The 26,858-nt window shown below is 37.4% G+C and overlaps 8 protein-coding genes and 1 pseudogene across 11 annotated transcripts; 6 read left to right on the top strand and 3 right to left on the bottom strand.

Moving 5' to 3' along the window:
- The first annotated feature begins 974 nt into the window (after nucleotides 1–974).
- LOC120206088 (cysteine-rich receptor-like protein kinase 6) lies at nucleotides 975–1,464 on the top strand. Its single transcript, XM_039205838.1, has 2 exons — nucleotides 975–1,046; nucleotides 1,119–1,464. The coding sequence occupies exons 1-2, from the start codon at nucleotides 996–998 to the stop codon at nucleotides 1,425–1,427; spliced, it is 360 nt and encodes a 119-aa protein (XP_039061769.1). The 5' UTR covers nucleotides 975–995; the 3' UTR covers nucleotides 1,428–1,464.
- A 972-nt stretch (nucleotides 1,465–2,436) lies between these two features.
- Nucleotides 2,437–5,467, top strand: LOC120206082 (cysteine-rich receptor-like protein kinase 10). Of its 3 annotated transcripts, none has more exons than XM_039205833.1 (7): nucleotides 2,437–3,283; nucleotides 3,374–3,526; nucleotides 3,613–3,731; nucleotides 4,169–4,379; nucleotides 4,461–4,698; nucleotides 4,777–4,927; nucleotides 5,000–5,467. In XM_039205833.1, the coding sequence occupies exons 1-7, from the start codon at nucleotides 2,494–2,496 to the stop codon at nucleotides 5,321–5,323; spliced, it is 1,986 nt and encodes a 661-aa protein (XP_039061764.1). In that variant the 5' UTR covers nucleotides 2,437–2,493; the 3' UTR covers nucleotides 5,324–5,467. The 3 variants fall into 3 exon arrangements, with proteins under 3 accessions (XP_039061764.1, XP_039061765.1, XP_039061763.1); XM_039205834.1 differs by having other exon boundaries at nucleotides 3,380–3,526; nucleotides 3,610–3,731; nucleotides 5,000–5,466; XM_039205832.1 differs by having other exon boundaries at nucleotides 3,610–3,731; nucleotides 5,000–5,466.
- Nucleotides 5,468–6,154: 687 nt separating this feature from the next.
- LOC120205826 (sulfite exporter TauE/SafE family protein 2-like) lies at nucleotides 6,155–6,892 on the top strand. The gene is made up of 3 exons (XM_039205619.1): nucleotides 6,155–6,293; nucleotides 6,371–6,493; nucleotides 6,573–6,892. Exons 1-3 carry the CDS (start codon nucleotides 6,171–6,173, stop codon nucleotides 6,879–6,881), a joined length of 555 nt encoding a protein of 184 aa, XP_039061550.1. The 5' UTR covers nucleotides 6,155–6,170; the 3' UTR covers nucleotides 6,882–6,892.
- Nucleotides 6,893–7,195: 303 nt separating this feature from the next.
- On the bottom strand, nucleotides 7,196–11,722 carry LOC120206081 (kinesin-like protein KIN-14C). Its single transcript, XM_039205831.1, has 17 exons — nucleotides 11,678–11,722; nucleotides 11,346–11,585; nucleotides 11,109–11,253; nucleotides 10,929–11,038; nucleotides 10,721–10,840; nucleotides 10,407–10,610; nucleotides 9,837–10,046; nucleotides 9,684–9,758; nucleotides 9,424–9,570; nucleotides 9,211–9,349; nucleotides 9,019–9,128; nucleotides 8,542–8,703; nucleotides 8,242–8,462; nucleotides 7,850–7,931; nucleotides 7,646–7,750; nucleotides 7,460–7,564; nucleotides 7,196–7,375 (listed from the first exon to the last, which is right to left on the bottom strand). The coding sequence occupies exons 1-17, from the start codon at nucleotides 11,720–11,722 to the stop codon at nucleotides 7,196–7,198; spliced, it is 2,400 nt and encodes a 799-aa protein (XP_039061762.1).
- A 922-nt stretch (nucleotides 11,723–12,644) lies between these two features.
- On the top strand, nucleotides 12,645–13,385 carry LOC120205895 (oxygen-evolving enhancer protein 3, chloroplastic-like). Its single transcript, XM_039205662.1, has 2 exons — nucleotides 12,645–12,755; nucleotides 13,083–13,385. The coding sequence occupies exons 1-2, from the start codon at nucleotides 12,645–12,647 to the stop codon at nucleotides 13,383–13,385; spliced, it is 414 nt and encodes a 137-aa protein (XP_039061593.1).
- An 862-nt stretch (nucleotides 13,386–14,247) lies between these two features.
- LOC120206080 (oxygen-evolving enhancer protein 3-1, chloroplastic-like) lies at nucleotides 14,248–14,802 on the top strand. The gene is made up of 2 exons (XM_039205830.1): nucleotides 14,248–14,541; nucleotides 14,640–14,802. The coding sequence occupies exons 1-2, from the start codon at nucleotides 14,263–14,265 to the stop codon at nucleotides 14,736–14,738; spliced, it is 378 nt and encodes a 125-aa protein (XP_039061761.1). The 5' UTR covers nucleotides 14,248–14,262; the 3' UTR covers nucleotides 14,739–14,802.
- A 53-nt stretch (nucleotides 14,803–14,855) lies between these two features.
- LOC120206079 lies at nucleotides 14,856–15,805 on the bottom strand. Its single transcript, XM_039205829.1, has 3 exons — nucleotides 15,687–15,805; nucleotides 15,398–15,603; nucleotides 14,856–15,186 (listed from the first exon to the last, which is right to left on the bottom strand). The coding sequence occupies exons 1-3, from the start codon at nucleotides 15,792–15,794 to the stop codon at nucleotides 14,961–14,963; spliced, it is 540 nt and encodes a 179-aa protein (XP_039061760.1). The 5' UTR covers nucleotides 15,795–15,805; the 3' UTR covers nucleotides 14,856–14,960.
- A 614-nt stretch (nucleotides 15,806–16,419) lies between these two features.
- On the top strand, nucleotides 16,420–18,468 carry LOC120206078 (protein HEAT-STRESS-ASSOCIATED 32-like). Of its 2 annotated transcripts, XM_039205827.1 has the most exons (6): nucleotides 16,420–16,482; nucleotides 16,528–16,740; nucleotides 16,818–17,009; nucleotides 17,120–17,333; nucleotides 17,783–18,006; nucleotides 18,098–18,208. In XM_039205827.1, exons 2-6 carry the CDS (start codon nucleotides 16,615–16,617, stop codon nucleotides 18,206–18,208), a joined length of 867 nt encoding a protein of 288 aa, XP_039061758.1. In that variant the 5' UTR covers nucleotides 16,420–16,482; nucleotides 16,528–16,614. The 2 variants fall into 2 exon arrangements, with proteins under 2 accessions (XP_039061758.1, XP_039061759.1); XM_039205828.1 differs by lacking the exon at nucleotides 16,420–16,482 and having other exon boundaries at nucleotides 16,615–16,740; nucleotides 18,098–18,468.
- On the bottom strand, nucleotides 18,430–24,911 carry LOC120205894 (annotated as a pseudogene).
- Nucleotides 24,912–26,858: the final 1,947 nt, after the last annotated feature.

The following is a 26,858-nucleotide window of genomic DNA, read 5'->3' as shown; positions in this document are numbered from 1 at the left end:
TTCGATTTTTGAAGGTTTTTCTCAATAATAGTTCCGTTCCATTTTATCTTGGAGTTTTCATATTTAAAAATTGCAACTTGAAAAAAGTCTAAAAGCGGAAATAATATCCTGGCATATTGAATGGGATGATAAAAGCAGGAAAGAAAACAAATCAATTTGCCAAAGCACATTAACACGGATCCAACAAGCAGGTAAAGCGAAGTAAATGTAAGAATTTTGAAGTAAACAACCAAACAATGGACCAATAAATGACTGGAAACTCTAAGAAACAAAGAGACGGAAAGAATCTAGCTGAAATCGAGATCTGAAACGAAAATCTAACAAAAGATTTAACTGATTGAAGAAAAGGAGTTACTTATCAGTGGAGGAACAAGAAGATGGTGAAGAAGAAGTAACAAAGAAAAGAACCGAATGCAAATGAGTCCACGAAAATGACGAGGGATGCGAGTTTGAAGATGAAGACAAAGAAATAATTACCTGGTTGTGTTCTCTACGGTGGATGAATCGACCGAAGGAGGTGAACGACAGAAGAAGGATGAACGATCGAAGGAGGATGAATCGATTGTAGAACGTAGAGGAATTGATATCTGTTTTGGGCTTGTAAACAAGAACGAGAGGGGTAAGAAATAGGGTATTAGCGTAATGATCAAAAAACTGAATGATTAAGCGTGCTTTTTTAGTCTGAATCGCTCAGTCCCTCTAAATCATTCAGAGCCATGATTTTGTGCGAACCAAACACGCTGTCCGATTCAGCGTTCAGACCTAAATGATTCAATTCAGAGTCAAACAAACAGTCCCTTAGTCTTTTGGATGTAAATAGGAAACTTTACCCTATATAAAATAGGGGTCCAATACATCATTTTATTCGAGCGATTTTACATCATGGTCTAAAACAATGGATACATGGCACCTGAAAACGCTATGGGAGGACTCTTTTCCATCAAATCTGATGTTTCAGCTTTGGAGTTCTCTTGTTAGAGATAATAAGTGGAAAAATGAACAATGGTTTTCATCTTTCAGACAGCAGGGAAAGCCTGCTAACTTTTGTATGTTGTTTTATCCCTACTTTTCTTTTCAAACATACTGATCGTACTAATAATCTTAAGCCATGAATGTAGGCATGGAAACTATGGTGTAAAGATGAAGGAATGAAAGTAGTGGATCAGCTCCTTGTTTCGTCGTGTGTGGTTGCCGAGGTGCTTAGATGTATTCATATCGGGTTATTGTGCGTGCAAGCAGACCCAGCAGACAGACCAACCATGTCATCTGTGATTGTCATGTTAGCAAGCAATGACATGATGCTTCCTCGTCCAGCTGAACCTGCATCTTATGTTAGACGTGCTGTCGCAGAACCAACCGAATCCAGTTCAAATGATGGAATGCTTTCAATTAATGAGGTCACAATCTCAAATTTTTTGCCCCGTTGAATGAACCATTGTCTTATGGAATCTAGCCTATCAAAAGTTATTGAACATTCGATTTGTTTACTTGTTACAAGGGAAGTACAACTAAATGTTAGAAATGTTGAAGAGGAATCCTATAGTATCGGTGGACATGTCCCTTGCCCATATGTGTTGTTGTCATTGCTTGTTCTGTCCGATTTCTATCTATAATAATTATGTGTCTTTGCACTGGGAGAATTTTTCTATCATTTATAGATTGTTGATTTAAGAGGTTGTTATTGAAATTATGAGAACAATTTGTTTATTATTGATTTTCAATCATATTTAACTTTAGTGGGTTACTTTCATTTCAAAGATTATACAAAACACTAATTCATCCGCTACACGTTCAAATTTTAATTTGTTTTTATTATATTAATAACCAATATAGCAATTTATTTTTGCAGTATAACTATTAATTTCCAACACCTAAAACACGATAAGTTAACCATTTATCCACCACAAAAATTAAACATGGCATTGAAGTTTTGTTTGAAAAGTCTAATGTAATAGCTTAGAAAGAATAGTACTATTAATTTCTAACACCTAAAACACGATAAGTTAACCATTTATCCACCACAAAAATTAAACATAAAAGTCTAATGTAATAGCTTAGCAAGTCAATGAGTGGCGTGGAATTCCACTAAGTCAAGACACCTTGGTTTATGCGTTAAAAGGTCCCCATGAAAAATGATCCACAATATTATTCAAATGTTTTAAACCCTACGCGTACTTTTCCAGCAAACTTGGTTGGCATTTTATGAAAACTCCATCGATCAATTGAAAAGAAAAAACAAGGGAAGGACACACGAAGACCAACACTCTAAAAATCATGTTGGTTTGACTCAGATTTTTCTAATCAAACCACTCAAAAATCAATTGGTTTGACTCAGATTTTTCTAAGGATCAGTGAACCTTCTATGATTGCAACTTTAGCCCTTACTAAAACCACCCATGTCATTAATTCATACATTTTTATAAATCAGTATCCTCACTTGTTTATGGTATTCCAAGCTAAAAGAAAGAAACTTGTTTCTTGTAAGTGAAAAAAATGAGTGTGCTCGTAGCCTTGATGAACCTGTTGCTGTTAGTAATAGCCCTTGCTTTGCTTAGCCCTGCTACTGAAGCTCAGCAGGGTACTTATCGCTACCACGTTTGTCCAAACACAACCACTTTCCCTGTAAACAGCACTCACAGAGGTAATCGCGATAGCTTATTGGCTTCGCTGTCGTCAAACGGCACCCGTGGGAATGGTTTCTACAACACAACCGCTGGCAGGAACCCTGACACGGTATACGGTCTTTTCCTCTGCCGTGGGGACCTTTCTGCCGAAGTCTGCCAAGGGTGCGTCACCTTTGCTGCCACCGACATCTCCCGACGTTGTCCCGTGGAAATGATAGCGATTGCTTGGTACGACGAGTGCCTAATACGGTACTCGAACGTAAACATCTTTTCTGCCGAGGCCGAAGAACCTGCAACTGTCTTGTTTAACTCTCAGAATATCACTGACCAAGATCGATTCAACCAGCAAGTGCAAGCGATGATGAGTGAGACAGCAACCCTTGCCGCAAACACACCACCAGGTGCTAAAAAATTTGCCGCTAGAGCAACAGCGGCCAATTTATCATCAAGTATTCAAACACTGTACAGCCTGGGTCAGTGTACACCGGATTTGTCAAGCTCGGATTGCGATAGATGTCTACGATTCGCAATAGGAAATCTTCCAAGAGGAAGCCAAGGAGGAAGAGTGCTGAGTCCTAGCTGCAACGTTAGATATGAAATCTACTTGTTCTATAATCAAACAGCAGTTGCACCTCCACCTTCTCCTCCTCCAGCTCCAAGTATACCCTCACTTTCCATTCATAAGTTCTTTTTCATTCTCCAGGTTTATCCTTTTCGACCTTATAATACATAACCGCTGCATATTATAGTTTCAGGAGGGAACGGGAACGGCCGAAGATCATGGCCAATAATTGTCGCCATTGTTGTTCCAATTGCTGTCATCATTTTGATTTTCTTCCTGGCCTGTTGGGTGTTAAAGAGGAGAGGAAAGAAGAAGTACGATGCTATCCGGGCAGAAAATGGTATGTTTTTAGCCATAACAATTTTATTTCCTTGTGTTTCACACACACAAAGAAATTGACACTCTTTGGTATTCGGTATGCAGCAGGGTATGATATAACCACTGTAGAGGCATTGCAGTATGATTTTACCACAATTGAAACAGCAACAAATAATTTTTCAGACTCTAACAAGCTAGGCGAAGGTGGTTTTGGTGATGTTTACAAGGTATAGTTACTCTCACTTCTTACCCCCAAATCAAAATTTTAAATCAATCAATGTGATGTCAAATTTGACCCAACCTGTTTTTATCATAAAAAAAATAATAATTTAAATTTAATTCGAAAATGATATAAACAAATAAAACGATGAAATATCGACTATAGGAGAGTAAAATATAACCATTTCAATGTGTCAAAATATGTTTATTTTGATATATAATTATTCATTGAAATATCAACAACTATATATTTTCAAGATAAGGTCGAATGTTCAAGTTTTGATGTTGTAATGGAATAAAATGAATTGAATGATCGTTCTTAATTGAATTTTTATAGTATATCATCTGAATTTGTAGACCAATGAATCAGTTATGAATCATTATAATTAAAAAAAGGGGGAGCAAAGTGCATTTAATGATTGGAGAGTGGTCTGTATATGCTCAGGGTGTCCTTCCTAACAAACAAGAAATAGCTGTGAAGAGGCTATCAAGAGGTTCAGGCCAAGGTGCAGAGGAATTTAAAAACGAGGTCGTGTTGGTAGCCAAGCTTCAACATAGAAATCTAGTGAGACTAATGGGCTTTTGCTTGGAAAGAGAAGAAAAGATACTAATCTACGAATATGTGCCCAACAAGAGCCTGGACTATTTTGTTTTCGGTATTTTCTCACATACTTTGCCAAGACCTGAGAATTTCAAGAGACTGATTTTGTAAACACAAATGCTTGTTTTCGTTTTAGATCCTGCAAAACAAGGACAACTTGACTGGTCGAGACGATACAAGATAATAGGAGGGATTGCTCGCGGAATGCTTTATCTGCATGTGGATTCTCGGCTTCGAATCATCCACCGCGATCTCAAGGCCAGCAATATATTGTTAGACGGAGACATGAGCCCCAAGATATCGGATTTCGGCATGGCGAGGATTTTTGGTGTCGATCAAACTCAAGGAACCACCAGAAGAGTTGTCGGAACCTAGTAAGTTGTTGCATTGCACCCTAATGGTTGAATGGACCAACACCTTCATTACTCTGATATATGTTACTGGTTGGACAGCGGCTATATGGCTCCGGAATATGCGATGCAAGGACAATTCTCCGTGAAATCGGATGCATATAGCTTCGGTGTTTTAGTTCTGGAAATCATAAGTGGCCAAAGGAACAGTAATTTCTATCAAACAGATGGTGCTGAGGACCTCATTAACTACGTGAGTATTAATAAGTGTTTTGGCCTTGTGCGAGTATTAATAACTCACTCAACCTTGGGTGAACCAATGCAGGCTTGGAAGCTATGGAAGGATGAGAGACCCCTGGAATTGTTAAACCCTGTTCTTCGGGACAATTACGCGAGAAATGAAGTCATCAGATGTATTCAACTCGGGTTATTGTGTGTTCAAGAAGATCCGGCCGATAGGCCGACGATGGCTACCGTTGTTCTCATGCTTAACAGTTACTCTGCCACACTACCAATGCCTAAAGAACCGGCATTTGTGCTTCACAGTAGAACGGATGGGAGTATGCCATACAAAGGGCTTGAATCTACCAGTCAATCCATTCCATTGTCCATCAATGAAGTATCTATTACTGAATTGGACCCCCGGTAATGCGAGTTAAAGGATGCATCATCGTCCTTAACCTCAAGGAAGGTTCATAGCTATTGCCAATGTTGAATAAGCTTTCGTTTTCCCAATGTACGATTATGATTTCTATAAGTAGCAGAATTTGTGTACTTTAACTAGCGGGCATTATACTGTTATTTATGCCCGTGATCTTGATGTTTTTTAATATTCTGCTTTTGAAAACATTATTTTATGAATTCCTAAACCATATCACATGAAAATGCTACATCAATCAGTGTAAGAACTAAATTAAATAATTAACTTACCTGATTAAATATTTTAACATTTTCAAAGATACCATCCCCCAATTACAAATTCACATGCTACAAGAATTAGGCCATCATTAATCTGAAATAGGATCCACCATTTGTCATCTAATAAATAGAATCTATATCGCTAAAACATGGTAATGAAAATGAAAAAGGACTCAGGTTTAATTATGGGCAGATGTCTCTTTCTTTTCACCAAACTCTCCATTAAAGAGGAAAGTGAAAGCTGCCTTGTTTTGGACCTTACTCGAGACAGTGACAATTATTATTATTAATATAACATAATAATTGTTCAAATATTCTCAATCATTAAATAATAAATGTTTATATCGCTAACATTTGTGGTACTCAAACTCGAGACTTCAAGAGATAACAACAAATCTCTTAATAGTTAAGCTCGAGTTTAACACGCTTTCAGATTATCTGCCTACATTTTGTATTAATGTTAAATTATGACTAACACCAATTATGACACTAAGACGAAACATCCATCTAATCAAAACAATTATACATTGATCTTTCCTTGGGAGACTGTTTAACAAAACCTGCAGGGTATTATACCAATGAAGCCTTGTGGAGTAAGATATTGGGCTCTCTCATTGTTCCAAATTCCACTTGCTATAGGTTTTACTGCATGGATCCTCTGTGGAAAAGAGCCTATAGCGAGCCAGGGTCCAAATAAACAGGTGCGTGACCGATTATTAGGGTTAGTTCAGCATTATTAGGGTCCAAACTGAAAACCCTTTGTTCTTTACTTGTGAAGGAGGTTAACAAACTTATTTTCCCTCTAATGGCTCTAATGGCTGGAGGCTTGGGTGGAGTTTTTGGAATCGGGGGTAGAGTGCTGATAAGCCCACTTCTTCTTCAAGTTGGGGTAGCCCCTGTGGTAAAATATTGTCACTTTATCCGACCGAGAACATGATTAGGAATGCTTATAAAGCAGTCACTTTTTTCATTCGATGCAGGTAACGGCAGCTACTTGTTCCTTCATGGTTTTCTTCTCGTCCACAATGTCTGCGTTTCAGTATTTATTGTTGGGCATGGAGCAAACCAGGACCGCCCTTGTATTCTCAGTCATTTGTTTCGTAGCATCGCTTCTCGGACTAGTGGTGGTGCAGAAAGCCATAAAAGAATTCGGGAGAGCATCACTAATCGTGTTCTCGGTCGGTATCGCAATGGCACTGAGTGCCGTTTTGATGACTAGCTTCCGAGTTCTTGATGTTTGGGAGGACTATAGATCACAGAGTTATATGGGATTCAAACTACAATGCTGAAAATCAACTTTGTATAAATTTGTATCTCTATTTGACCTTGGAAATGAAGAGTTGTTTGTTTATGTATTCATCAAATGATAATTTTTTATCATACAACAATTAAAGAGTTAATACTATGTGACAAAGCCAAGGAAATTGGAGTTTTTCCGGTCAACCAATCAGAAACACAACATAAAAATCTAAGAATACAGATTAGTAGTAGTAAGCTAAAGCATAGCCTCTACAGATGATGATACAAACCCCAAGCCATATCAAATCATGATCCTTCTAATCGGTTACTCGATGTTATAAAAAAATGCAAGAAAACGTCGAATTCAGCCACAGCTCAGCCGAGAATCAGCAGGCTGCAAGGTCATCTGACGACGGGGAACTCCAATTTCACATGCATTCACTCTAGCAGCGAAGCGGAGAGAGCACAACGACTCTCCTATTGAAGTAGGATCCGGTGACACGTTCACGAACATAAGTGTCTTTGAATCTCCACCGAGACAGGGCTGTTTGTTTATCAATTTGAAAATGAATTTTAAAGGTGCGAAAACATCGTATTAAAGTAGTGACAATCTTCGAGATTAGTTTACCTGGAGAAGATATGTCAGCTTGGAATTCCTAAAAGGCACATGATCATCCTTCTTTGCCAAGGCGAAAATGACATCACTCAAACATGACAAGCTTTTGTTAATGGCCTGAGTTCATGGAAATAGGTTAGGATAATGCATCGAAAGAATAATTTATGAAACAGACAAATCTTGTGGTACGTTGAACACCTGAGTCTCCTTCAACCTATCTCCAGTAGCACCACTCCTTGATAGTCGCTCACTTCCTGCAAGATCGATAAGGTTCAAGACTCCCTGCACTTGTTGCTCGGTGCTCTAAGAGAACAAATAAAGAAACGTCAGTATCACAGAAGGAAGAGGGCTTATCGATAGATTCAAAACAAGATAAAAGCACTAAAAAGAAAAGATATTTACCTCATTTGTTCCCAATATCCTTAATGTGAAAACCATGTGACTTCTTGAGGATTGCTCATTCATTTGAGTCCTGCCCACAGACCTGCAAAGCAGAAAAGTGTAACCCCCTTGAACGTCAGAACTGTTCTTTTGCATGGTCGTTTTGAACAAAACTCATGAGGCATTGCATATTTGGCACCCACATTAGGCAACCGTATTCTTGATGGTTAATAATATCATTCAATCATTTAAAAGAAACTAATCCTCCCATCGAAAATATTTTGGGAAACAATTTATGACACAATTTAACTCCAACATAACATTGTTGAAACATACCCAAACAAAGGTATGCTTAATGCAAGAGATACTCTATAACATACTATGGCGGAAACACCAAGACTTAAGCAATTTACCTGCTTTGAGCAGCCTGCCGTAAAAGGGAGGAAATCTCAGTTATGCTGCTAACATCAACAATGGTCAGGTCACTGACATATGTATTACCGTTCGCGTCATGTTTAATTGTGTATTGCTTTCCGGAAACTGCATTTTCGGAGCGTGTTGGATCTGAACCAACTGATCGATTATTTGATAACAGATCTCGGATGGTTTCATTGTATATTTCCAACATTGAAGCCTAACAAAATATTGGAAAGGGTGTGGTGAAAACCATGATTAACCAATACGATAAGTTGAAATCAAGCTCAATAAATTACCTGCATTTTGTATTTCCATCCCTGTGCTTTCAGGGACTGGCTACTTTGAAATATCTGCTCCAAGGAACGCGGTATCAAACCTTTCTGTTCCGGGACTTCTGGCCTTCCCATCATGGTGTAAGTCTTACCTGAACCTGTCTGTCCATAAGCAAATATACAAACCTGCAAAGCAAATAAACCACACCAATCTGTTAATGCATATTTCCTTTGTATCAAAGGGAAATCAATGCAGATCATATAGCAATCGTAGACTAGTACTAATAATTCTATAACTCAACTAACACCATAAACATTGAATAATTCAGCTTCAATGAAGTAATGTCAAGTGCAAAAGAAATCAGTTAACTTTAAATGCAAATCTTTCTCAATTTTGAGATACAAGAATCTTTATACGCCATATACTACATTTCTACAATCATAAACAATTTGCTTAAGTTTGCAAAAAAAAGAAAAGTAAGCATAAAATAGCTAGGCCACCTTATATCCATCGAGCGCACTCTGTACCAATTGGGATATCTCTACAAAAACATCTTGTTGTGAAGCCTCGTGATTGAAAACCTTGTCAAATGTGAAAGGATACTTTTGTCCTGCCAATTGAAAGAAAAAAGATTAAAGCCTTTGATCTTTAACAAAAAATGAATAACAAAGAAAGAGCATAAATGTTCATACCACTTTGTTTCAAGTCAATGCCACGGCCAAGAGACTCTGTTGATGTAGGATAAGAGATAATTGCACCTTCTGCTGCAGCACCATCATCCGGTAATAGAGGGCGTACCCGACAAAAAACTCGGATGTTCCCTTTCAGTTCCTGCAATTAAAGATAATTTAGCATCATTACAGAACAATAAATTGCAAATAAAGTTGATGATGAAACAGTAATACCAGAATAGTATTGTGCAGCTTTTTCCTCAAATTCTCTCCATCAATAAGTTTGCGTTCCATATCTGCCAACCGATCTTGTAGTTCTTGCGCCATTCTTTTCTTTTCTAAATATTCCATTCTTGTTTCTGAAGCCGACAAATCGGTCATCTAAAATACAGTAAAAAGAGAACAAGTTACAAATATCAAGAACTACATTCATGCTATTTTTGTAAAACAAAATAATGCACAAGCAATCCTGTCTAATTTCAAGCAATTGGTACCTTTAGTTCCTCATTTGCGGCAGCCAGCTGTAGCTCCAATATCCTTATTTGCTCTCTCTGAGAAGAGCATGTATCCTGCCAAAAGAAACCTAGCATGTAAGAAAGCTTTCCCAAAAACCATTTTACCACTTAAGGAAAACAAAACCAACCTACCTCCAACGATTTTGATTTTGTTGTCAAGTTATCTAATTCTGCTAATGAATTTCCAGTACTTTCTTTGTGCTTCTCAATTTCAGCAGATAGTGCCTGCACTTGTGACATTTGTCGGTCACGATCATCCCTGACTTGTTGCAGTTCCCCTCGCAAGCATTTGACTTCATTTACTAATGTTTCCTTTTGCTTAACAGCATCATCTTGTGAAACCTGAGGAGAGTAAGATCCAAAATATATTGAACATGATATCATTCTCTCAAATATACAGACCTCGGTGCCAAAAGAATGAACAGGTGTGATCATTAAGTTTATAGTGAACCACCTATCAAATAAGTTCATGTTGCATTCTTAAGTTGAGAAGAAAAACAGAAAAATTACATGAAAGACTAAATTACTTATTAGTTCAGAATTAGTCATCATGAAAAATCTGTCACAACTGTAAACTTGAAAGATAAAAAGCCCAACCACACCAAAGGGAGGTCTTCAAAATCCATTTAAACACTTGAAATGGAATATGGAAGCGGAAAAGGCAAAAGAAATAAGAGAAATTAGGCTGATATAAACGCTTACTCTTGACGAGGTCAATTGTTCTTGCAATGAACTACAGTGGCCTCTTAAAGTGCTCAGATTCTCAACTATTGTCAGTTTCTCCTTTTCTACTCGTTTGAGTGACTCACGAACTGTTTCAAGGTCATTGATTAATTTGGAATTGTATTGTTGAAGACTCAGGATATACTCTTGTAATCGCTTGTGTGTATTGTCAAGGGAGACAGCCTGCAAAATTCAAAAAAGTTCAGCCTGAAAATTGAACACTATCAACAATAATAGCATCAATTCTCAAAAGGGAGAGGAAAAACTATATATAAGAGATATTCATGTATTACCCTCTCATTAGCAGCTGCTAGATCCTGCTGAGCTCTTTCAAGCTCTTCTGTCAGTGAAGCAACTGACTTTTCAGCAGCAACCCTAGCTTCATTTTCACTTGTGTGGCGTTCAATAGCATCCTAGTTTTTTAAAAAAAAAACAAACATGTAAATAAAACATTAAAGAGAAACATATATGTAAGACTGATTTAAGAGATTAGTATCTTACGAGCTTTTCTGACACTTCCTTGGAAAGCTTCTCCTGTAGAGATGTATTATTGTCCCTTAATTCAGAAATAATAGAATTCAGTTCTTCCTCCTTGTTTTTCTTCTCCAACTCTGTAGAATCAAAAGTTAATAAACTAAATCAATCAGTAACTCTAATTAACCTTGGAAGCAGTCCAATTACCTGTATCCATGCATCTTTTCAAAGCAGATTCCAATGAATTCTTAAGCTTCTCTTCTTCCAGTGCATGATTCTCATCACATTGTTGAAACCACTTCACACAAAGCTTTAGCCTTTTATTATGGTCCGCTGCATGTTCGTATTTAGCCTACAGTAAATAATAACCGACAGCAACAATTAACAAGAAATCAACAACAAAAGTTTAAATTTAAAGTAAAATAATTACAATTATAGTTTTACCTTGAGATCGAACTTTTTTGCTTTCGGCTTCTCGTTCAATATCGCTTCCACTTCTTCTTTTGTGAATTCATGATTCGAACATTCCTCGGGGGCAGCGACGGCTGAAGTGACCTCTTGGCGGTTGTTAACAGCAGAAAAGGGTTGTCGTGTTCGACCGGTTCCTGTAGCTCCCGCTCCTCTTCCCATTGCTCCAAGCCTTCTCCGTTTATCTAATGGATTTTCATCTCCAAGCTCCTTCCTCTGATTTTTTTTAAAAGTCGCAAATGATTAAGACAAACAGATAGAAACATTAAAAAGGAATTAAAAAAAGGAAAAAGTTAAAATTCATTTACAGTTGAAGGGCTGCGAGGAGGTCGATTCTGGTTGCGAGAAGCCATAGTTGAAACTCAGTCGAAACTGTTGCTACCAAGTGATAGTCGGAATCGGAACAGGATTGAATCTGGACCGTTGCAATGTGGAGTTGAAGGTCGATTTGATTTTTGTTGTAGATTTTGAATTTGGGGATCTAATTGGAACGTTAGGGTTTTGAAAAAGGAAATGAGGACAGAGAGCGCTGAGACATTGGGGAGGAGCCTCTATTTTTGAATTGATTTGAAATTAGATCTGGCGGGATATCCTATGAAATAAAAAAATAGTACTTAACGGTAACTACTTCATTTTGGACGGGTTAGGTCGGATTTTTATCAATCCAATCTGAAAATAAACTTTCTTCATTCAAATTTAATCTGACTTAAATTTTTAAGATAATTTTTTATCTTATTCGAAACAAAAATATTTTTTTTAATTTTTATTTGATAAAATAATAATTTAATTGAAAAAAATAAAAATATATATATTATAACTATTATCTCTAAATATATATAGGAAATTTATACTATTATTTTAGCTTGAGTCGGATCATAGATTTTTTTAGACTTAAACTTGAACTCGACTTAAACTTTTTTTTTTTTAAATTGACATTATCAAATTGGATCGGATCAAAATCCGTTAAATGATTGTTAAATTGATATTCGTACTTGGGGTCAAATAAAAATTTGGAAAAAATTAAAAATCAGTCCAAATCATAATATTCAGGTGGTTGATAGTTTATAAATTTAATAATTATGATTAGTCCAACGGAATTAAATTCTAGTTTTACTTAATTTATAGTTAAATTTTATTTTATAATATAAAATAAGTATATTATGCCCTGGAAAATACATTATATTTTAGAAATAAAGCATATGAATTGATTGCTTATTTGAATATTTATGGTATAGTGGATCGAGAAGTTGAACACTAGTGACAATAGTTGAGTCCATGGCTGCGGACATGGCACAAGCAATGGCATCGATGGCTGGTTTACTTGGCTCCTCACAGGCCGTGCTCGAAGGCAGCCTCCATCACGGTGGCCGTCAGGGCCGACCCTGGGCATAGGCCAGGGGGGCGACCACCTAGGGCCCCAAATTTGGAGGGACCCATTTTTAAAATTATTTTTAAGTTTAATAATTAAAAAATATTTTTAAACATATTTTTTTATTTTAAATACTCAAAAATATAATAATTTAGTAAGCCCCAATAATTAAAAAAATTAAACATCATTATTTATTTAAAAAAACTCGAAAATATAGTAATTTAGTGGAGCCCCATTTTAATAATGGGAGAAATCTAGGTATGGGCCCCCACTTGTCTTCTTGTCATCACCTTCTGACCTAAGACCATTAAAATATCAGGACCGGGTCTGGTGGCCGTACTCAGTTGAACATTGGTAGCAATAATCGACTGGCTGTGACTAGGCCTGGTTTCACCATCAGAGCTCAGCAGGCACCTACTGAGACTGAAACTGGACGAAGAGCCATGCTGGGTCTTGTTGCTGCTGGTCTGGCCACTGGCTCCTTTGTTCAAGCTGTGCTTGCCGATGCTCGAAGCATCAAGCTTGGCCCTCCTCCCCCACCCTCTGGTGGATTGCGTAAGTCCTCCATTATCCTTGCAATTCCTACACATCTTTTGATGGTTAAATTATCACTTTACTTGATTTGTGATGGTTTAAAAAATGGTTAATTGCACCAGGAGTCATCGAATTATCATTCAGAATTTAAATTAGTCTCTGCTTCAGAAGGTTCTTAGTGAATCCTCAAAGCATCAATAGGATCCTTTCGTCACTCTTTTCGTCAATTTAGAGATTGCATGTTACCAATAACTTTGTTGATTTAGTGGAATGAGACACTAAATCCTTTAAGTAAGGTCAGAGATTTAAATCTTAATATTGTGAATGGAGTAAATTGGGGTGGGAGAATCACCCCCGTAATGAGCTTCTAAAGTACTGAATTTAGATTAGTTGATCAATAGATCAGATATCGGTGATCAATCTAAAATAATATAGAGATTGCATGTTAGTTTGGATTTGAAATGAAGTATATTTAGCAGTACATGTATCAAACTGTAATATGTGTACACCTAACTCATGCAAGATACTTTTTGGAGGCTAAAATTACAAGTTTTGACTTGGGGCTGAGATAAAGATAAACAAATTTGAAGAGGCTAATGTAATTTTTCAATAAATATGAAATATTCACAATTGTTTGCAATTTGGTCTATATGCTTTAGATATGTTTTTATATCACATTTGAGTCGGTGTCTAATGTCCAAGTTATTGATTAGGCAAATGGAAGAACTTGATTAATAAGATTTTATATGAGGACTCAAATAGAACAATTTAAAGTTTGCAATCAATTTAAAATCCGCGTCATAATTTAAGGATCTATAATGCAGTTACCCCTAAAAAATACATAAACCAAGCATGAACATGACAAGAGCTGTTCTAGTCTTCTAGATGGTTGTCAATTACCTTTTCGTTTGCAAGAACATGAAAACCGAACTTGTCTTGAAAATGGAATCATTGTATATGTGACGTTGTTAGCCAGAACTCTGAATTCCGATGAGCCGAGAGACCTTGTTTTGCCTTACAAAGATCGGTTCTTCATCCAACCACTCACTCCGGCTCAGGCAGCTTAGAGGGCAAAGGATATTGGCCAAGGACATTCTTGGTGTCAAGAGCTTGATTGACAAAAAGGCATGGCCCTATGTCATGAACGATCTTCAGCTCAAGGCCGAGTATCTCCGCTACGACCTTAAAACTGTCATCTCTTCCAAGCCCAAAGATGAGAAGAAGTCTCTCAATGAACTAACTAAGAAGCTCTTCAACACCATCGACGGAGTAAGTTTCGATGTTTACGGACTAATTCGTATCATTCGACGAAATGTAATAGCTTATCATGAATGATATTTCTGATATGTGTTTTGTTTTTGGTATAGCTTGACCATGCAGCCAAGATCAAGAGCACACCTAAAGCAGAGAAGTACTATGCTGAGACTGCATCAGCTTTGAACGATGTCATTGCCAAGCTTGGCTAAACATTGTTTGTTATATTTTGATGTAAGAATTGTTCATCGTTTGTAGAGGCACATTTTCAATTTTCTGGAAGTACTTTGTTCACCCGAAAGATTTCGATTTCATTAACAAGAAATGGGAAAAAAACAGCCATTAACATGGTTATATAAATATCAATACAGCAAATTGAAAAAGAATGTAGAATTGGCTTTGTTACAAAGCTTGGAGAAGTAAGGAAAGGCAAGTTAGGCCACACTGGTGGCGGCGGCGGCTTGAGATCTATTTGATCGATCTTCTCGGGCTGCTGCAGTGGCTGAGACATAGTAAGCGACAGTGAAAAGTCCATGAATGAAATATAGAATTCCTCCAACGGACAAAAGACGATGATGAGATATGCCGCATGATTTCCTTGACTTGGAGTTTGACAGTGCCCCTATGATCAGCATTGTGAATCCAACTGCTAATATTATCCTGGATACGGAGGGACATAAGAAGAGACTTATGTTGTTCGAAATCTTCATTTGTGTTGAAAATACCGACTATGGATACGATATCAACAAAACACAACCAAGAAAAAGTTGTTGTATACATTGCATGTTGATGCATCATGAGATATAAATACGAGAATACAACTTTTAAAGATCTCTATATACACGAAAAAACTTCGAAAAGAATTACATACCATGAGAAAATAAGGGAACACACGGCTAATTGTTTATTTGCAGATGCTTTGTCCAAGTCCTCCTCCGTCCAAACGCACACGCAACCACCGAGCAAGTTCCCAACAACATGGGCAAGGCCGAGAAGTACCGATGCCGCGAGACCGAGCTTGTAAGCCTGTAAACTGGGGTCTCTACACTCAAAAATCCACATCCTCAAATGCTCCACCTGTTTAGCGAAGAACCACAGGACCATCCAAAAAAGAAAATGAAGGATACAATTCTATTTACATGCTAAGCCCCTGAGCATACCTTATTTTCAGCTATTTCAGCCTCAATGCCAAGTACCCCAGCAGTAATGTCCAAAGCCATGATCAGCATACAAACCAGAAACCCATAGTTTCTTGCCATGTTTACCATGATAATCTGGCATGGAACACAAATGAATAGGGTTGCAGACCCTTTATAAGGGCAAATTGCATTCTTGATGAAGAGGGGAATACGAATAAAGTAGGGAACAGGAATGCAGATTAGTAACAAATACGAAAGTGATGGCTGTGAGCTCAGAGTTTTGGATTAAAAAAAAAGCTTCTTTTTGCTCATACATTTTTTCTTTATTCTTTCCTTTTTCTTTTTAAATTCATATTCCTTCCACGGATGACAAGAAAAGTAGATATTTAGAAACATTGATCAATGCCTGAGATGTGTTTTCGGGTCTTGGATTAAGGTTTTCAACAGCTAATGGTACACAAATTTCAGATACTTTTAGCTGATGAATCAAACATTAAATGGCATGTATCATAACCTTTGCTGGTAGCCTGGAATCAAACTTTAAGAGGGCAGTGATGTGTTCTACTGCAATGATATAGCATGGGAGACTGATATGATTGCAGATATCCCTTTTGTGAGCCCACTTGAATTTTCTTTGTAAGCAAACAAAGCCAAAGCCCAACCAACTAACACAAACGTAATTTCCCTTTTTCTAACAAGAAAATTCAAACCTTATCCACTTCGAGGCAAAATATTTAATATTACACGAAAAGTACAGGTGTTCGGTGGGTCTCGATCATGGGAGAAACATTTCTCTAGAACCAACTCAAAACTTCACATAAAGATTATTGTCATCATTTTATCAAATCCAAATAAGAACTACAATCTACAAATGCTTATATTGGGAGATAAAATCCTGGGAACTCTCTCATTCCCTTTCCCAGAAGCTTAAAAAAAGAGGTGAACAAAAATGTCGCTGTATTACAGATGGAAGAATTTCGAGGAAGACGAGGATCGACCCGAGAAGCCTCGCCGGTTTGGGGTCACGGAAATGCGGGGACCCAATCACACTCTCTTGACCCAGAACGTTCTCCAGGTATGGAGATTCGATGGATTCTTTTTTATGTTTTGATCGACGTCTTTGTTTGCTAAAAAAATTGATTCTTTTACCAGGAGATATTTGAGTCGATGGGCCAATTTGTCGATGGGCTGAAATTCTCTGGGGGTTCTCATAGCTTGATGCCGAAATCATTTCTGAAACAAGTGATCCACATGGCTCACCAGCATGATGTTTATGTTAGTACTGGTGATTGGGCTGAACAAATGATTCGTAAAGGCCCTTCAGCTTTTAAAGATTATGTTGAGGTACAGCTGAGTTTATACCCAGATGAAAATTTTGTTTCTTTCTGATTATGTTCAGCGTTTAAAGATTATGTAAAGTGCTTTCCTTTCTGATGTTGTTTAATGGTCAAAAGGAGTGTAAGCAAATGGGGTTTGATACAATTGAGTTGAATGTGCCATCACTTGAAGTTCCTGAAGATACTCTTTTGAGATATGTGAGATTGATTAAAAGTGGTGGCCTAAAAGCCAAGCCTCAGTTTGCTGTCAAATTCAACAAGTCTGATATTCCCACTGGTGGAAATAGAGCATTTGGGGCCTATGTTCCTCCTCCTCCTCCTAGATCAACTGGTATGAGACCATTACTTTAATGGCTTTGGTTTTTTATGATTTTCACATTTGTGATGAGCACTTTGAATTTATTTTTGCTTTTATCAAATTAAATTTCAGGGGAGTTGAATTTGATAGCTAACCACACTCTTTTTTATTGATTTCCATCTCTTAGACCCTTTATTTTGTGTATCTGAAGATTTCATGGCAATAATGTTCAACTTTCATACTGGTTAGAGTGGAACCATTGAAATATGGAATGTCATGTCCTCTTGCTGCTATGATTGTTTTGTCTTGAAATTTGTTTGGATGAGCAAATCTGTATCAAGATCATCATACTGGTTAATTGATAGATGCAAATTCTAGATGTGATTTTTTTTTTCATTTCATCAATCATTCTTCTTTATGTTTGTTCAGTTTTTAAAAGCTCGAATTTTGCATTTTAACCCTTAGCTTACCTATATTTACAGAACTTATTGAAGATGTGGACCTATTGATCAGAAGGGCTGAGAGATGCTTAGAAGCTGGTGCAGATATGATTATGATTGATGCAGATGATTTATGCAAACATGCTGATTCTGTACGGGCAGATGTAATTGCAAAGGTTATTGGCCGTCTAGGTCTTGAGAAGATCATGTTTGAAGCTTCAAATGCTAGAGCCTCCGAGTGGTTTGTCAAGCAATATGGACCAAGGGTATACTGGATTTCCATTACGTTTCCTTCGCACCAAATTCTAATGATCTGTTTGTTGTATATGATTTACATTCATGGCTTTGTGCTTTCAGGTGAATCTCTTTGTGGATCATTCTCAGGTAATGGATTTAGAGTGTCTCAGAGGACGCAACCTGGGAAAAAACCATTCCTCGGTTCTTGGTTCTTCATATTTTCTGTTCTGAACTGGTAAAGACTTCTAGAGATGCAACTCCTCGGTCATAGTTCGTCGAGTGTTGCAACTTGCATTTGATGTGTTATGTTTGTGCTGTGAGTGTGAAGTTAAATGGAAATGAAAACATTATATGCTACTATTGCAATAAAGTTGGAAGAATTCTTGTGTAAGAAACAATGACCATGATACCTTGTTTCTGGGTCCAATTTTACCAATTGTGCATACATCTTTTCATCTTTTAGTTAAAGAATAACCAACAGTCCCTTTCAAGTCCAGTTCGAAAGTAGTGTCTGCTGCCGCAGCATGGTAGGTTTCCGAGTTCATCGGCTTATGAATCTCCGACAGTGCCAGCACGATGTCCCTCATTGTGGGCCTTTTTTTCGAGACAGGATTTTCACAATCATAAGCCAGACCAGCCATGTGATTCAGTTGTTGAACATCAAAATTTCCATCAAGTCTGGGATCTGCAATCTGTTCTCACCCTTCATGGTTTTCAACACCAATAGCCACCTATTCAATGTCAAAAGCCTTTTCAATTTGTCGATGCAATAAGCACAGAGATCAGTTTTAGCAAAAGCTAGAATGGTTTGGACTTACAAACTCTACAATTTCTATGAGACCTTTTTGTGCATTGTTGCCACTCATTATCTCGAATAGCAGTACCCCAAAACTATAAACATCGCTTTTCCGAGTAAACGTCAACGTAGATATGTACTCGGGATCTATGTATCCAAAAGTTCCCTTCACATCAGATGAACGCAGATCGCTCTTCTCCTGCCTTGATATTCCGAAGTCAGCCACCTGCGCAATTTGGCAAACATTAAGCCTCAAGAGATAGAAGGAAATGAACTATCAGAAAGAGAATTGAAAACATACTCTGGCTTTCATGGAGCCATCTAACAGTATATTCGACGATTTGATGTCGCGGTGCACGACCGGAGGAACAGCCTGTTATAAATGAAGCTAAGTAACTATAAACATGAAACCTTAAACGTTCCGTCAGTCTTACAAGTTCTGTTACAAACTGGAATTGCAACTTCTCTCGATCTATCAAGGAGAAAACAATAATAATTCTCTCTAGGTAAAAAGGAGAAAACAACTCTCAAGAAACTCTCTAAATTCTCTCTAGTATTGGAAGAAAGGTAGAATGCTTTGGGATGGTTTTGAAGCTAAATGAGCTAGAAGCTTTAAGGACTAATCTTGAAAATACCCTAAAAGTTTAATGACTAAAGTTTGTAATTTGCCCATTTAGTTTTCAACCATTGTTGCACCTAATTTTGACATTTTATATTGGTGCCTACCATTATTGAAAATTTTTTTTTTCAACCTTGCTAAATGCCACTTCGGTGCATGCTTTCAACAATCTCCCACTTGAAGATTTGATTGACACAATCATATCTTCACACCATTCTTTTTACCTTGTACCATCATGTTGCTTACGTCTCTGACAGTCAACAAGAGGATCAACACCAGGTAAATTTATCAGCATTGATTGCCTTCGTCATGAAATCTGCTATGTTGTTTTTGGTATGGATCTCCTGCATATCTACCGTTCTTTCTTCCACCTTTTTACGAATGAAATGGTACTGAACTTTTATGTGCTTTGTCCTTGAATGAAATGTTGGATTCCTTGCTAGATTCAAGGCTCTTTGACTGTCACAAACCAGAGAGACATACTCTTGATTATGCCCAAGCTCCTCCAATAGCATCTTCAACCAAATTGTTTCTTTACTGGCTTGTGTAGCTGCTACATATTCTGCCTCTGTTGTGGACGTAGCCACAACTAACTGCAATTTTGAACCCAGCTTACAGCCCACCAGCAATTTGAACACATCCTGTAGTAGATTTGCTTTTATCCAATCCCTGCATAGTCAGAATCTACATAACATTTATTAGTAAGTTTGATCCTCCGTAACATAATGCAACATTTGAGGTCCCTTTGATGTATCTGAGGATCCTCTTTACAAATTCCAATGCTCTTTGCCTGGATTCGCATGTACCGACTAACAACTCCCACGCTGTGCAATGTTTGGTCTTGTGCATATCATAGAGAACATTAAACTTCCCACTGTTGATGCATACGGTACTCGAGACATCTCCATCTCTTTCTTCATGCTAGGACTCATATTGGAGGATAATTTGAAGTTAATAGGAAGAGGGGTACAAATTGCTTACAATCTTGCATGTTGAATCGTGACAAGATCTTCTTCAAGTAATTCTTTTGTGAAAGCCAAATCTTCCTATTACTTCTGTCTCGGTGAATTTGCATCCCTAGAATCTTTTTTGCTGATCCCAAGTCCTTCATTTCAAATTCCCTAGCCATTTGTGCCTTCAATTCTTCAATATGATCTTTGTTGGGTCCTACAACCAACATGTCATCCACATACAACAGCAAAATAACAAAATCGTTATCACCAAACCTCTTGAAATAAGCACAAGGGTCTGCATTAAGTCTGTTGTATCCAAGGACATAATGAAAGAATCAAATCTCTTATACCAACACCTCGGTGCCTGCTTTAGACCGTACAGAGATTTGTTCAACCTGCAAACCAAGTTCTTCTTTCTTTTTCTCAAAACCTTCAGGCTGGAGCATATAAATTTTTCTTCAAGATTTCCATGAAGAAAGCTGTTTTAACATCTAGCTGCTCTAGATGTAAGTCCAATGTAGCACACATTGCCAAAAACTACTCAAACTGTTGTTAGTCGAACCACAGGAGAAATATTTCATTGAAATCAATACCTTCTTTTTGAGCATATCCTTTGACCACCAGTCTTGCACGATACCTCTCAACTTGATCGTCACCATTTCGCTTGATTTTGAAGACCCATTTGTTACCAATTGGCTTCCTTCCTTGTGGTAGTGGCACAAGGTCCAATGTATTATTTTTATGAAGGGCTTCAATTTCTTCTTGCATCGCCATCATCCACAGTGAAGCATCTGAGTTGTTTATTGCCTCCTGGTATGTTGATGGCTCACCGTCCTCTGTTAAAAGGCAGTATGCAATATTACCTTCTATAACATAATCTGAGTGACAATTGGGAAGTCTTCTCACACGATCTGATTGACGAGTTGTTGGTGCTTCAGATCTCTCTGGTTCTTGTTCATCATGTGCTGGTTCTGCTTCAGAAGAATCTCATTGTTCAAACTCCTTTTCCATATTTATCTGTGTAGTCTCTGACTTTTCAGTGCTATCACCGTCTTCTTTTCTTTGTAGTTTATCCTTTACAAAGATAACATCCCTGCTGATAATCACTTTACGGGCAGTGGGATCCCACAAGCGATACCCCTTGACTCCATCAGCATACCCCAAGAATTTGCATTTCCTGGATTTTGGATCCAGCTTTGAGATTTCTTGGGAGTTGTACATCACGTACACAATACTTCCAAATATATGGAGGTTTGAATAATCAGCTGGTTTACCAGTCCACATCTCCATTGGTGTCTTCAACTCTATTGCAGTTGATGGAGCTCGATTCATCAAATAGGCGGTATTGATGCTCTGCCCAGAATGATTTTTCTAGGCCTGCGTCCCTCAACATTGCTCTTGTTTTTCTAACAAGGTTCTGTCATCCGCTCTGCACTCCATTTTGTTGAGGAGTGTTTGCCACTGTGAACTGTCTTTTGATGCCTTCTTTCCTGCAAAAGTCATCAAAATCTTCGCTTGTATTCTCCTCCATTATCTGTTCTGAAACACTTGATCTTATTTCCAGAATCAAGTTCCACCCGCGCTTGAAGATTTTGAAAGTTGAAAACACATTGACTTCTTAATAGGATACACCAACATCTCTAGAGTAGTCATCAATAAATGAGAAAGTTTGCTCCACCTAGGGATGTAACTGGTGCTTGCCATACGTCAGAATGAACTAATTCTGAACATTTTGCCGCTATTTGACGTGTTGAATTTCAACTGTGTGCTTACTTGTTATGCAATGCTCACACAAAGTAAGTGATACCTTTGTTAAGTCTGGAAGTAGCTTTGCTCCACAAGAACTTTCATTCCTTGTTCTAACATGTGTCCAAGTTTTCTGATGCCCATAGCATTGCCAAATATGAACTACATGAGGCAACATAGGCTTCTGCTTCTACTAAAGTCTCTCCTTTCAGCATGTATAAGTTTGCAGCTATTTTTTTGCCTTTCAGCACCACAAGCGCTTCACGGAACACCTTCATGATTCCTTTCCGTGTTTCAATCTTGCTTGCATTATTATCCAACAATCCGTAGGATAATAAATTTTTCTTCAGGCCTTTCACGTGCCGCATCGAACAACTTTAATTGTTCAATCATACATCTTTAATTTGATGGTTCCCACACCACGATCTCTAAGGCTTGAGGTCATGTGATATGTCGCTCCCGAATCAATGAGTCATATATCTACAAATCTTTTTCTGCCTTCCACGGTGGTTGACGCTTCACAGCATAGAGCATCTCCATCATCTAAAGTGTTTACGGTATTGCCTTGTGGATTGGAGTTTTTATTTAGACTCCAACATCATCTTCAAGGACCCTTCTTTCCACAGTTGTAGCACTTTAAATTCTTCTTGCTCCTTGACTTCGATCTACCATGTTTGTGACTGCTGCTTTGGCCACGTTCTGTTGATCTCCCTCTCGTCGTTGTCAACGCTTCTTCTTGTTGCAGATTTATTTGTCTATCTTCCTTGTTCTTGCGCCGATTTTCTTCTTGTAGAACAGCAGCTGCAACGTCATCGAAGACTAGACTGGTGACATTATTGTCAAGTTGATGATGAGTTGATCATACGAATCCGATAGACTTTGAAGTAGAAGTTCAGTAAACACGTTGCAACTTGCATTTGATGTTATGTTTGTGCTGTGGGTGTGTGTTTAAATGGAAATGAAAACATTATATGCTATTATTGCAATAAAGTTGGAAGAAAGTTGGAAGAATTCTTGTGTAAGAACATGACCATGATACTTTGTTTCTGTGTCCGATTTTACCATTGTGCTACATCTTTTCATCTTTCAGTTAAAGAATAACCAACAGTCCCTTTCAAGTCCGTTCGAAAGTAGTGTCTGCTGCCGCAACATGGTAGGTTTTCCCGAGTTCATCGGCTTATGAATCTCCGACAGTGCCAGCACTGGCCCTCATTGTGGGCCTTTTTTTCGAGACAGATTTACACAATCATAAGCCAGACCAGCCATGTGATTCATTGTTGAACATCAAAAATTTCCATGAAGTCTGGATCTGCATGAAGTCTGGGATCTGCAATCTGTTCCCACCCTTCATGGTCTTTAAACCCATAGCCACCTATTCAATGTCAAAAGCCTTTTCAATATGTCGATGCAATAAGCACAGAGATCAGTTTTAGCAAAAGTAAGAGTGGTTTGGACGTACTACTCTACAATTTCCATGACCTTTTTGTGCGTTGTTGCCACTCATTATCTCGAATAGCAGTACCCCAAAACTATAAACATCGCTTTTTTCCGAGTAAACGTCAACGTAGTATATGTACTCGGATCTATGTATCCCAAAGTTCCCCTCACATCAGATGACGCAGATCTCTTCTCCTGCCTTGATATTCCGAAGTTAAACAACTCTCAAGAAACTCTATAAATTCTCTCTAGTATTGGAAGAAAGCTAGAATGCTTTGGGATGGTTTTGAAGCTAAATGAGCTAAGGTATTTATAGTAGAAGCTTTAAGGACTAATCTTGAAAATACCCTAAAAGTTTAATGACTAAAGTTTATAATTTGCCCATTTAATTTTCAACCATTGTTGTACCTAATTTTGACATTTTATATTTGGTGCCTACCATTATTGAAAATTTCATTTTTTTTTTCAACTTTGCTAAATGCACTTTCGGTGCATGCTTTCAACAATTTAGAGCAACATGACGCATGGTTGTGGAGTTGAAATCATTGAACTTGCAGGATAATATCTGAAAAAACTATTTACTGTGTCTTTCTTACAATATAAATGGGAGGCAAGACTTCCATTGCTCATGTAAGCATAAACAAGCATATGTCGTCTTCTGTCTGCGCTATAGCACATCAAGTTCACCAGGTTCCTATGGTGTAATCTTCCAAGCAACAGAACCTGGGAATGAAACGAAAAAATATTGGTATCTGCAAATACCTTCTCTTTTCTCCTTCGATGAGTAGAGAAATTGAAACAATTCGGCCTTAATGTGCATTTTGCGACCGACATCATTTGTAGTCTATAGTTACCTCTGTAAGGAACTCCATTGCACCCTGCTTGGAATCATTAGCAAGCACTTTAACAGCAACAGTCAGATCAGTTTCCATCCGAGCTTTGTAGACCGGACCGAATGCCCCTTCACCTATATTCGTCGTGAAATAACAAGTCGCTTTCTGTAGCTGTCTGCAAAAACATTCCGTCCCGAAATAGCATCGCAGTTTGTACGGAAAGAGAAAAAGAATTAAAGAAACCAGGGGATCGTATTTGTAACAGTATTGGTATCAACTTACGTGTAAGAGTACTTCGTATGCCACATGCGGATTCCACGCTCTTCCTCCTAAGCCCTTCCAACCATTGGGGCATGTTACTCCATTCGGATGTTCTAGGGGAATCTCGACTGACGTTCGAATCCGACAACATTGTGCTCGAATGTGATTCACTAACACAGATCCGAAGCTTTTCAGTTCTAAGACGAACCTTCCCTTATTAACAGAACGATCGAGATGCTTCCTTCGATACCTAATGCACCACATAACAGACATGGCTGAAACAACACCTACTGCTCCAATGATTAACCAAGAACTAGTCCCAATCGGAAGTTTTCATGTCTAAGTAAGATAATCAAAATGAACTAACCAAGATTATGAAATCATCGACCGAATCGCGGTGGATGACAAGAGACTAGTTGAACTCTTCAGTTAACTCTAGTCCTACCCCTTAGACAAAGACATATAAAATGGCATAGAGCATGCATAGATTTGATATTTATGACAAGCAATTAACCTGTATCTTTTATGTGTTTCCTTGTTTAGATGATTCAGGGTGGAAAGATGGAAATGAAAACTTACTTATTACTTAATTCTTTCTTTGGCAGTGCCACCTCAACAAAATCAAGCAGTATTAATATTTTAGTTTATTTTTGTGTAACAAAATATGTAATTAATCAGTTGCAATTCATTATAGGTTAATATCTTTTTTAGTTTCCGTATTAATTAAATTATCATTTGATATTTATAATTATTTTTCAATTATTATTAATTATTATTATTATTTCAAAATAATAAAATAATAATTTGTATTAATTTATATATTTTTATAATTAAATTCATTTTTTTAATCTATTTAAATTATATTTTGACCTAGTTAGATCGAGAGTCTGTCCATTAGAATTATACTTTTAAAAAATTTAAATTGAAAAAATAATAAATTAGGAATGAATTATTAAAAATAATTATTTAATTTTGATCGAATATGCATTAAATAATCGTATTCAGAGATAATGCTATGTTCATAATCTAAAGTCCTTTTAAATATACAAGCTAAACCATGTCATAATCGAGGGATTTATTGTTACTCTTGAGGTTCAATTCGAACACTTTATGCAAATATTTTTTAGGGATAATCTACGTTCATATTTACTTATTTATTATTTGTATATGAAAATTCTTAACATGGTTGTAAATTAAAGGGAGTGTTGTTCTGAATTCGAGTAGGTACGCCTATAAGGTACATGTTATATTAAGAAAATTCTGAAAAAGTACTACCTCATATTTAAAAAAAACTGTAAATTAAAATAAATACTATTTTAAAGAACTCAACCGTTGGGTCCATTGAATAATGATGGCCCATTGATTCCAACTATTTCACATTCAGCATAAGATTTGGCCAAAGATTACAGGCTTCGTTTAACCTCAAGATTCCATTGTTTAAGCTTGTAATTGAATTGCTCAAGCCCTGGTTGGATGCTATAAGTGATCGATCAACGAAGACGAAGAAGAAGAAGAAGCCGCGTACAACCAAAGAACATACCCGAGAGAGAGAGAAATTTGCTTGTGTGTTTGTATAGTAGAGAAAACATAGTGTAAGAGGCAACCCCCCTCTTCTCCGTTTCTTCTATATTTTTCTCCCTTTTTTTACCTATTCTATCCAGCTTCAATAAATCGGGGTTCCTCGTATTGTCTTTAATATATATTTACTTGCCTGTACAGTTTTTTAATTCATAAGAGTTCTGGAGTGAAAGAGGGCAAGTGCGGGGATTTTGTTCTTGTTCTTTGGGAGACAAAGGAACAAAGGGAGAAGATGTCAAAGAAGAAAGCATTCAGTGGCAGCACGATGACTTTAAAAGATTTTCACGGCGGTTTCTATCCCATCTGATCTTCCTCTCCCTTCTGCCCCTGGCTTGTAAGTTCCCAAATTTCATTTAAATCTGATTCTGTTTTTCTATTCTTCTTTTTGTTTATGATGTATACTTTGCTGGGTGTTATCCAAATTTTGAAATTGTGTTTTTTTTTATTAGATCTGAAAACCCTTTGGATCTGCTAGTGAAACCCTATTTTTTAATATTGGATTTTATGAGTACAGGACTGTTAGGCCTACCGATCGGTCGGGTTTTGATAAAGCTACATCGTGGGGAAACCCAACTGGACGGCCTGATCATCGTGCCCGGCCGAATTCGTCACCTGTAACTAGGCATTTTGATGATAAAACTCCATTTCTTACCAGTTC

The sequence above is a fragment of the Hibiscus syriacus genome, unplaced genomic scaffold (genome assembly GCF_006381635.1).
Source record: "Hibiscus syriacus cultivar Baekdansim isolate YM2019G1 unplaced genomic scaffold, ASM638163v2 tig00013285_pilon, whole genome shotgun sequence".
Classification (NCBI taxonomy): Eukaryota; Viridiplantae; Streptophyta; class Magnoliopsida; order Malvales; family Malvaceae; genus Hibiscus; species Hibiscus syriacus.
Note: the sequence above shows the minus strand (reverse complement) of the source record. Positions and strands in the feature narration are given on the sequence as shown.

What these genes read in the sequence shown, in the direction of transcription:
- LOC120206088 (XM_039205838.1), top strand. Translation starts at nt 996, where the DNA reads ATGAACAATGGTTTTCATCTTTCAGACAGCAGGGAAAGCCTGCTAACT. An exon ending in GGGAAAGCCTGCTAACTTTT is followed by an intron (nt 1,047 to 1,118) that starts GTATGTTGTTTT and finishes CCATGAATGTAG; the next exon opens with GCATGGAAACTATGGTGTAA.
- LOC120206082 (XM_039205832.1), top strand. Translation starts at nt 2,494, where the DNA reads ATGAGTGTGCTCGTAGCCTTGATGAACCTGTTGCTGTTAGTAATAGCC. An exon ending in TGCTATCCGGGCAGAAAATG is followed by an intron (nt 3,527 to 3,609) that starts GTATGTTTTTAG and finishes TTCGGTATGCAG; the next exon opens with CAGGGTATGATATAACCACT. An exon ending in GTTTTGGTGATGTTTACAAG is followed by an intron (nt 3,732 to 4,168) that starts GTATAGTTACTC and finishes GTATATGCTCAG; the next exon opens with GGTGTCCTTCCTAACAAACA.
- LOC120205826 (XM_039205619.1), top strand. Translation starts at nt 6,171, where the DNA reads ATGAAGCCTTGTGGAGTAAGATATTGGGCTCTCTCATTGTTCCAAATT. An exon ending in GCCAGGGTCCAAATAAACAG is followed by an intron (nt 6,294 to 6,370) that starts GTGCGTGACCGA and finishes TTACTTGTGAAG; the next exon opens with GAGGTTAACAAACTTATTTT. An exon ending in AAGTTGGGGTAGCCCCTGTG is followed by an intron (nt 6,494 to 6,572) that starts GTAAAATATTGT and finishes CATTCGATGCAG; the next exon opens with GTAACGGCAGCTACTTGTTC.
- LOC120206081 (XM_039205831.1), bottom strand. Translation starts at nt 11,722, where the DNA reads ATGGCTTCTCGCAACCAGAATCGACCTCCTCGCAGCCCTTCAACT. An exon ending in CAAAATCAAAATCGTTGGAG is followed by an intron (nt 9,759 to 9,836) that starts GTAGGTTGGTTT and finishes TTCTTTTGGCAG; the next exon opens with GATACATGCTCTTCTCAGAG. An exon ending in GTGCGCTCGATGGATATAAG is followed by an intron (nt 8,704 to 9,018) that starts GTGGCCTAGCTA and finishes TTTGCTTTGCAG; the next exon opens with GTTTGTATATTTGCTTATGG.
- LOC120205895 (XM_039205662.1), top strand. Translation starts at nt 12,645, where the DNA reads ATGGCTGCGGACATGGCACAAGCAATGGCATCGATGGCTGGTTTACTT. An exon ending in GCCGTCAGGGCCGACCCTGG is followed by an intron (nt 12,756 to 13,082) that starts GCATAGGCCAGG and finishes GGCCGTACTCAG; the next exon opens with TTGAACATTGGTAGCAATAA.
- LOC120206080 (XM_039205830.1), top strand. Translation starts at nt 14,263, where the DNA reads ATGAGCCGAGAGACCTTGTTTTGCCTTACAAAGATCGGTTCTTCATCC. An exon ending in TCTTCAACACCATCGACGGA is followed by an intron (nt 14,542 to 14,639) that starts GTAAGTTTCGAT and finishes TTTTTGGTATAG; the next exon opens with CTTGACCATGCAGCCAAGAT.
- LOC120206079 (XM_039205829.1), bottom strand. Translation starts at nt 15,794, where the DNA reads ATGGTAAACATGGCAAGAAACTATGGGTTTCTGGTTTGTATGCTGATC. An exon ending in CTGAAATAGCTGAAAATAAG is followed by an intron (nt 15,604 to 15,686) that starts GTATGCTCAGGG and finishes TTCGCTAAACAG; the next exon opens with GTGGAGCATTTGAGGATGTG. An exon ending in TGTTCCCTTATTTTCTCATG is followed by an intron (nt 15,187 to 15,397) that starts GTATGTAATTCT and finishes CTCCGTATCCAG; the next exon opens with GATAATATTAGCAGTTGGAT.
- LOC120206078 (XM_039205828.1), top strand. Translation starts at nt 16,615, where the DNA reads ATGTCGCTGTATTACAGATGGAAGAATTTCGAGGAAGACGAGGATCGA. An exon ending in CTTTTAAAGATTATGTTGAG is followed by an intron (nt 17,010 to 17,119) that starts GTACAGCTGAGT and finishes AATGGTCAAAAG; the next exon opens with GAGTGTAAGCAAATGGGGTT. An exon ending in TCCTCCTCCTAGATCAACTG is followed by an intron (nt 17,334 to 17,782) that starts GTATGAGACCAT and finishes CTATATTTACAG; the next exon opens with AACTTATTGAAGATGTGGAC.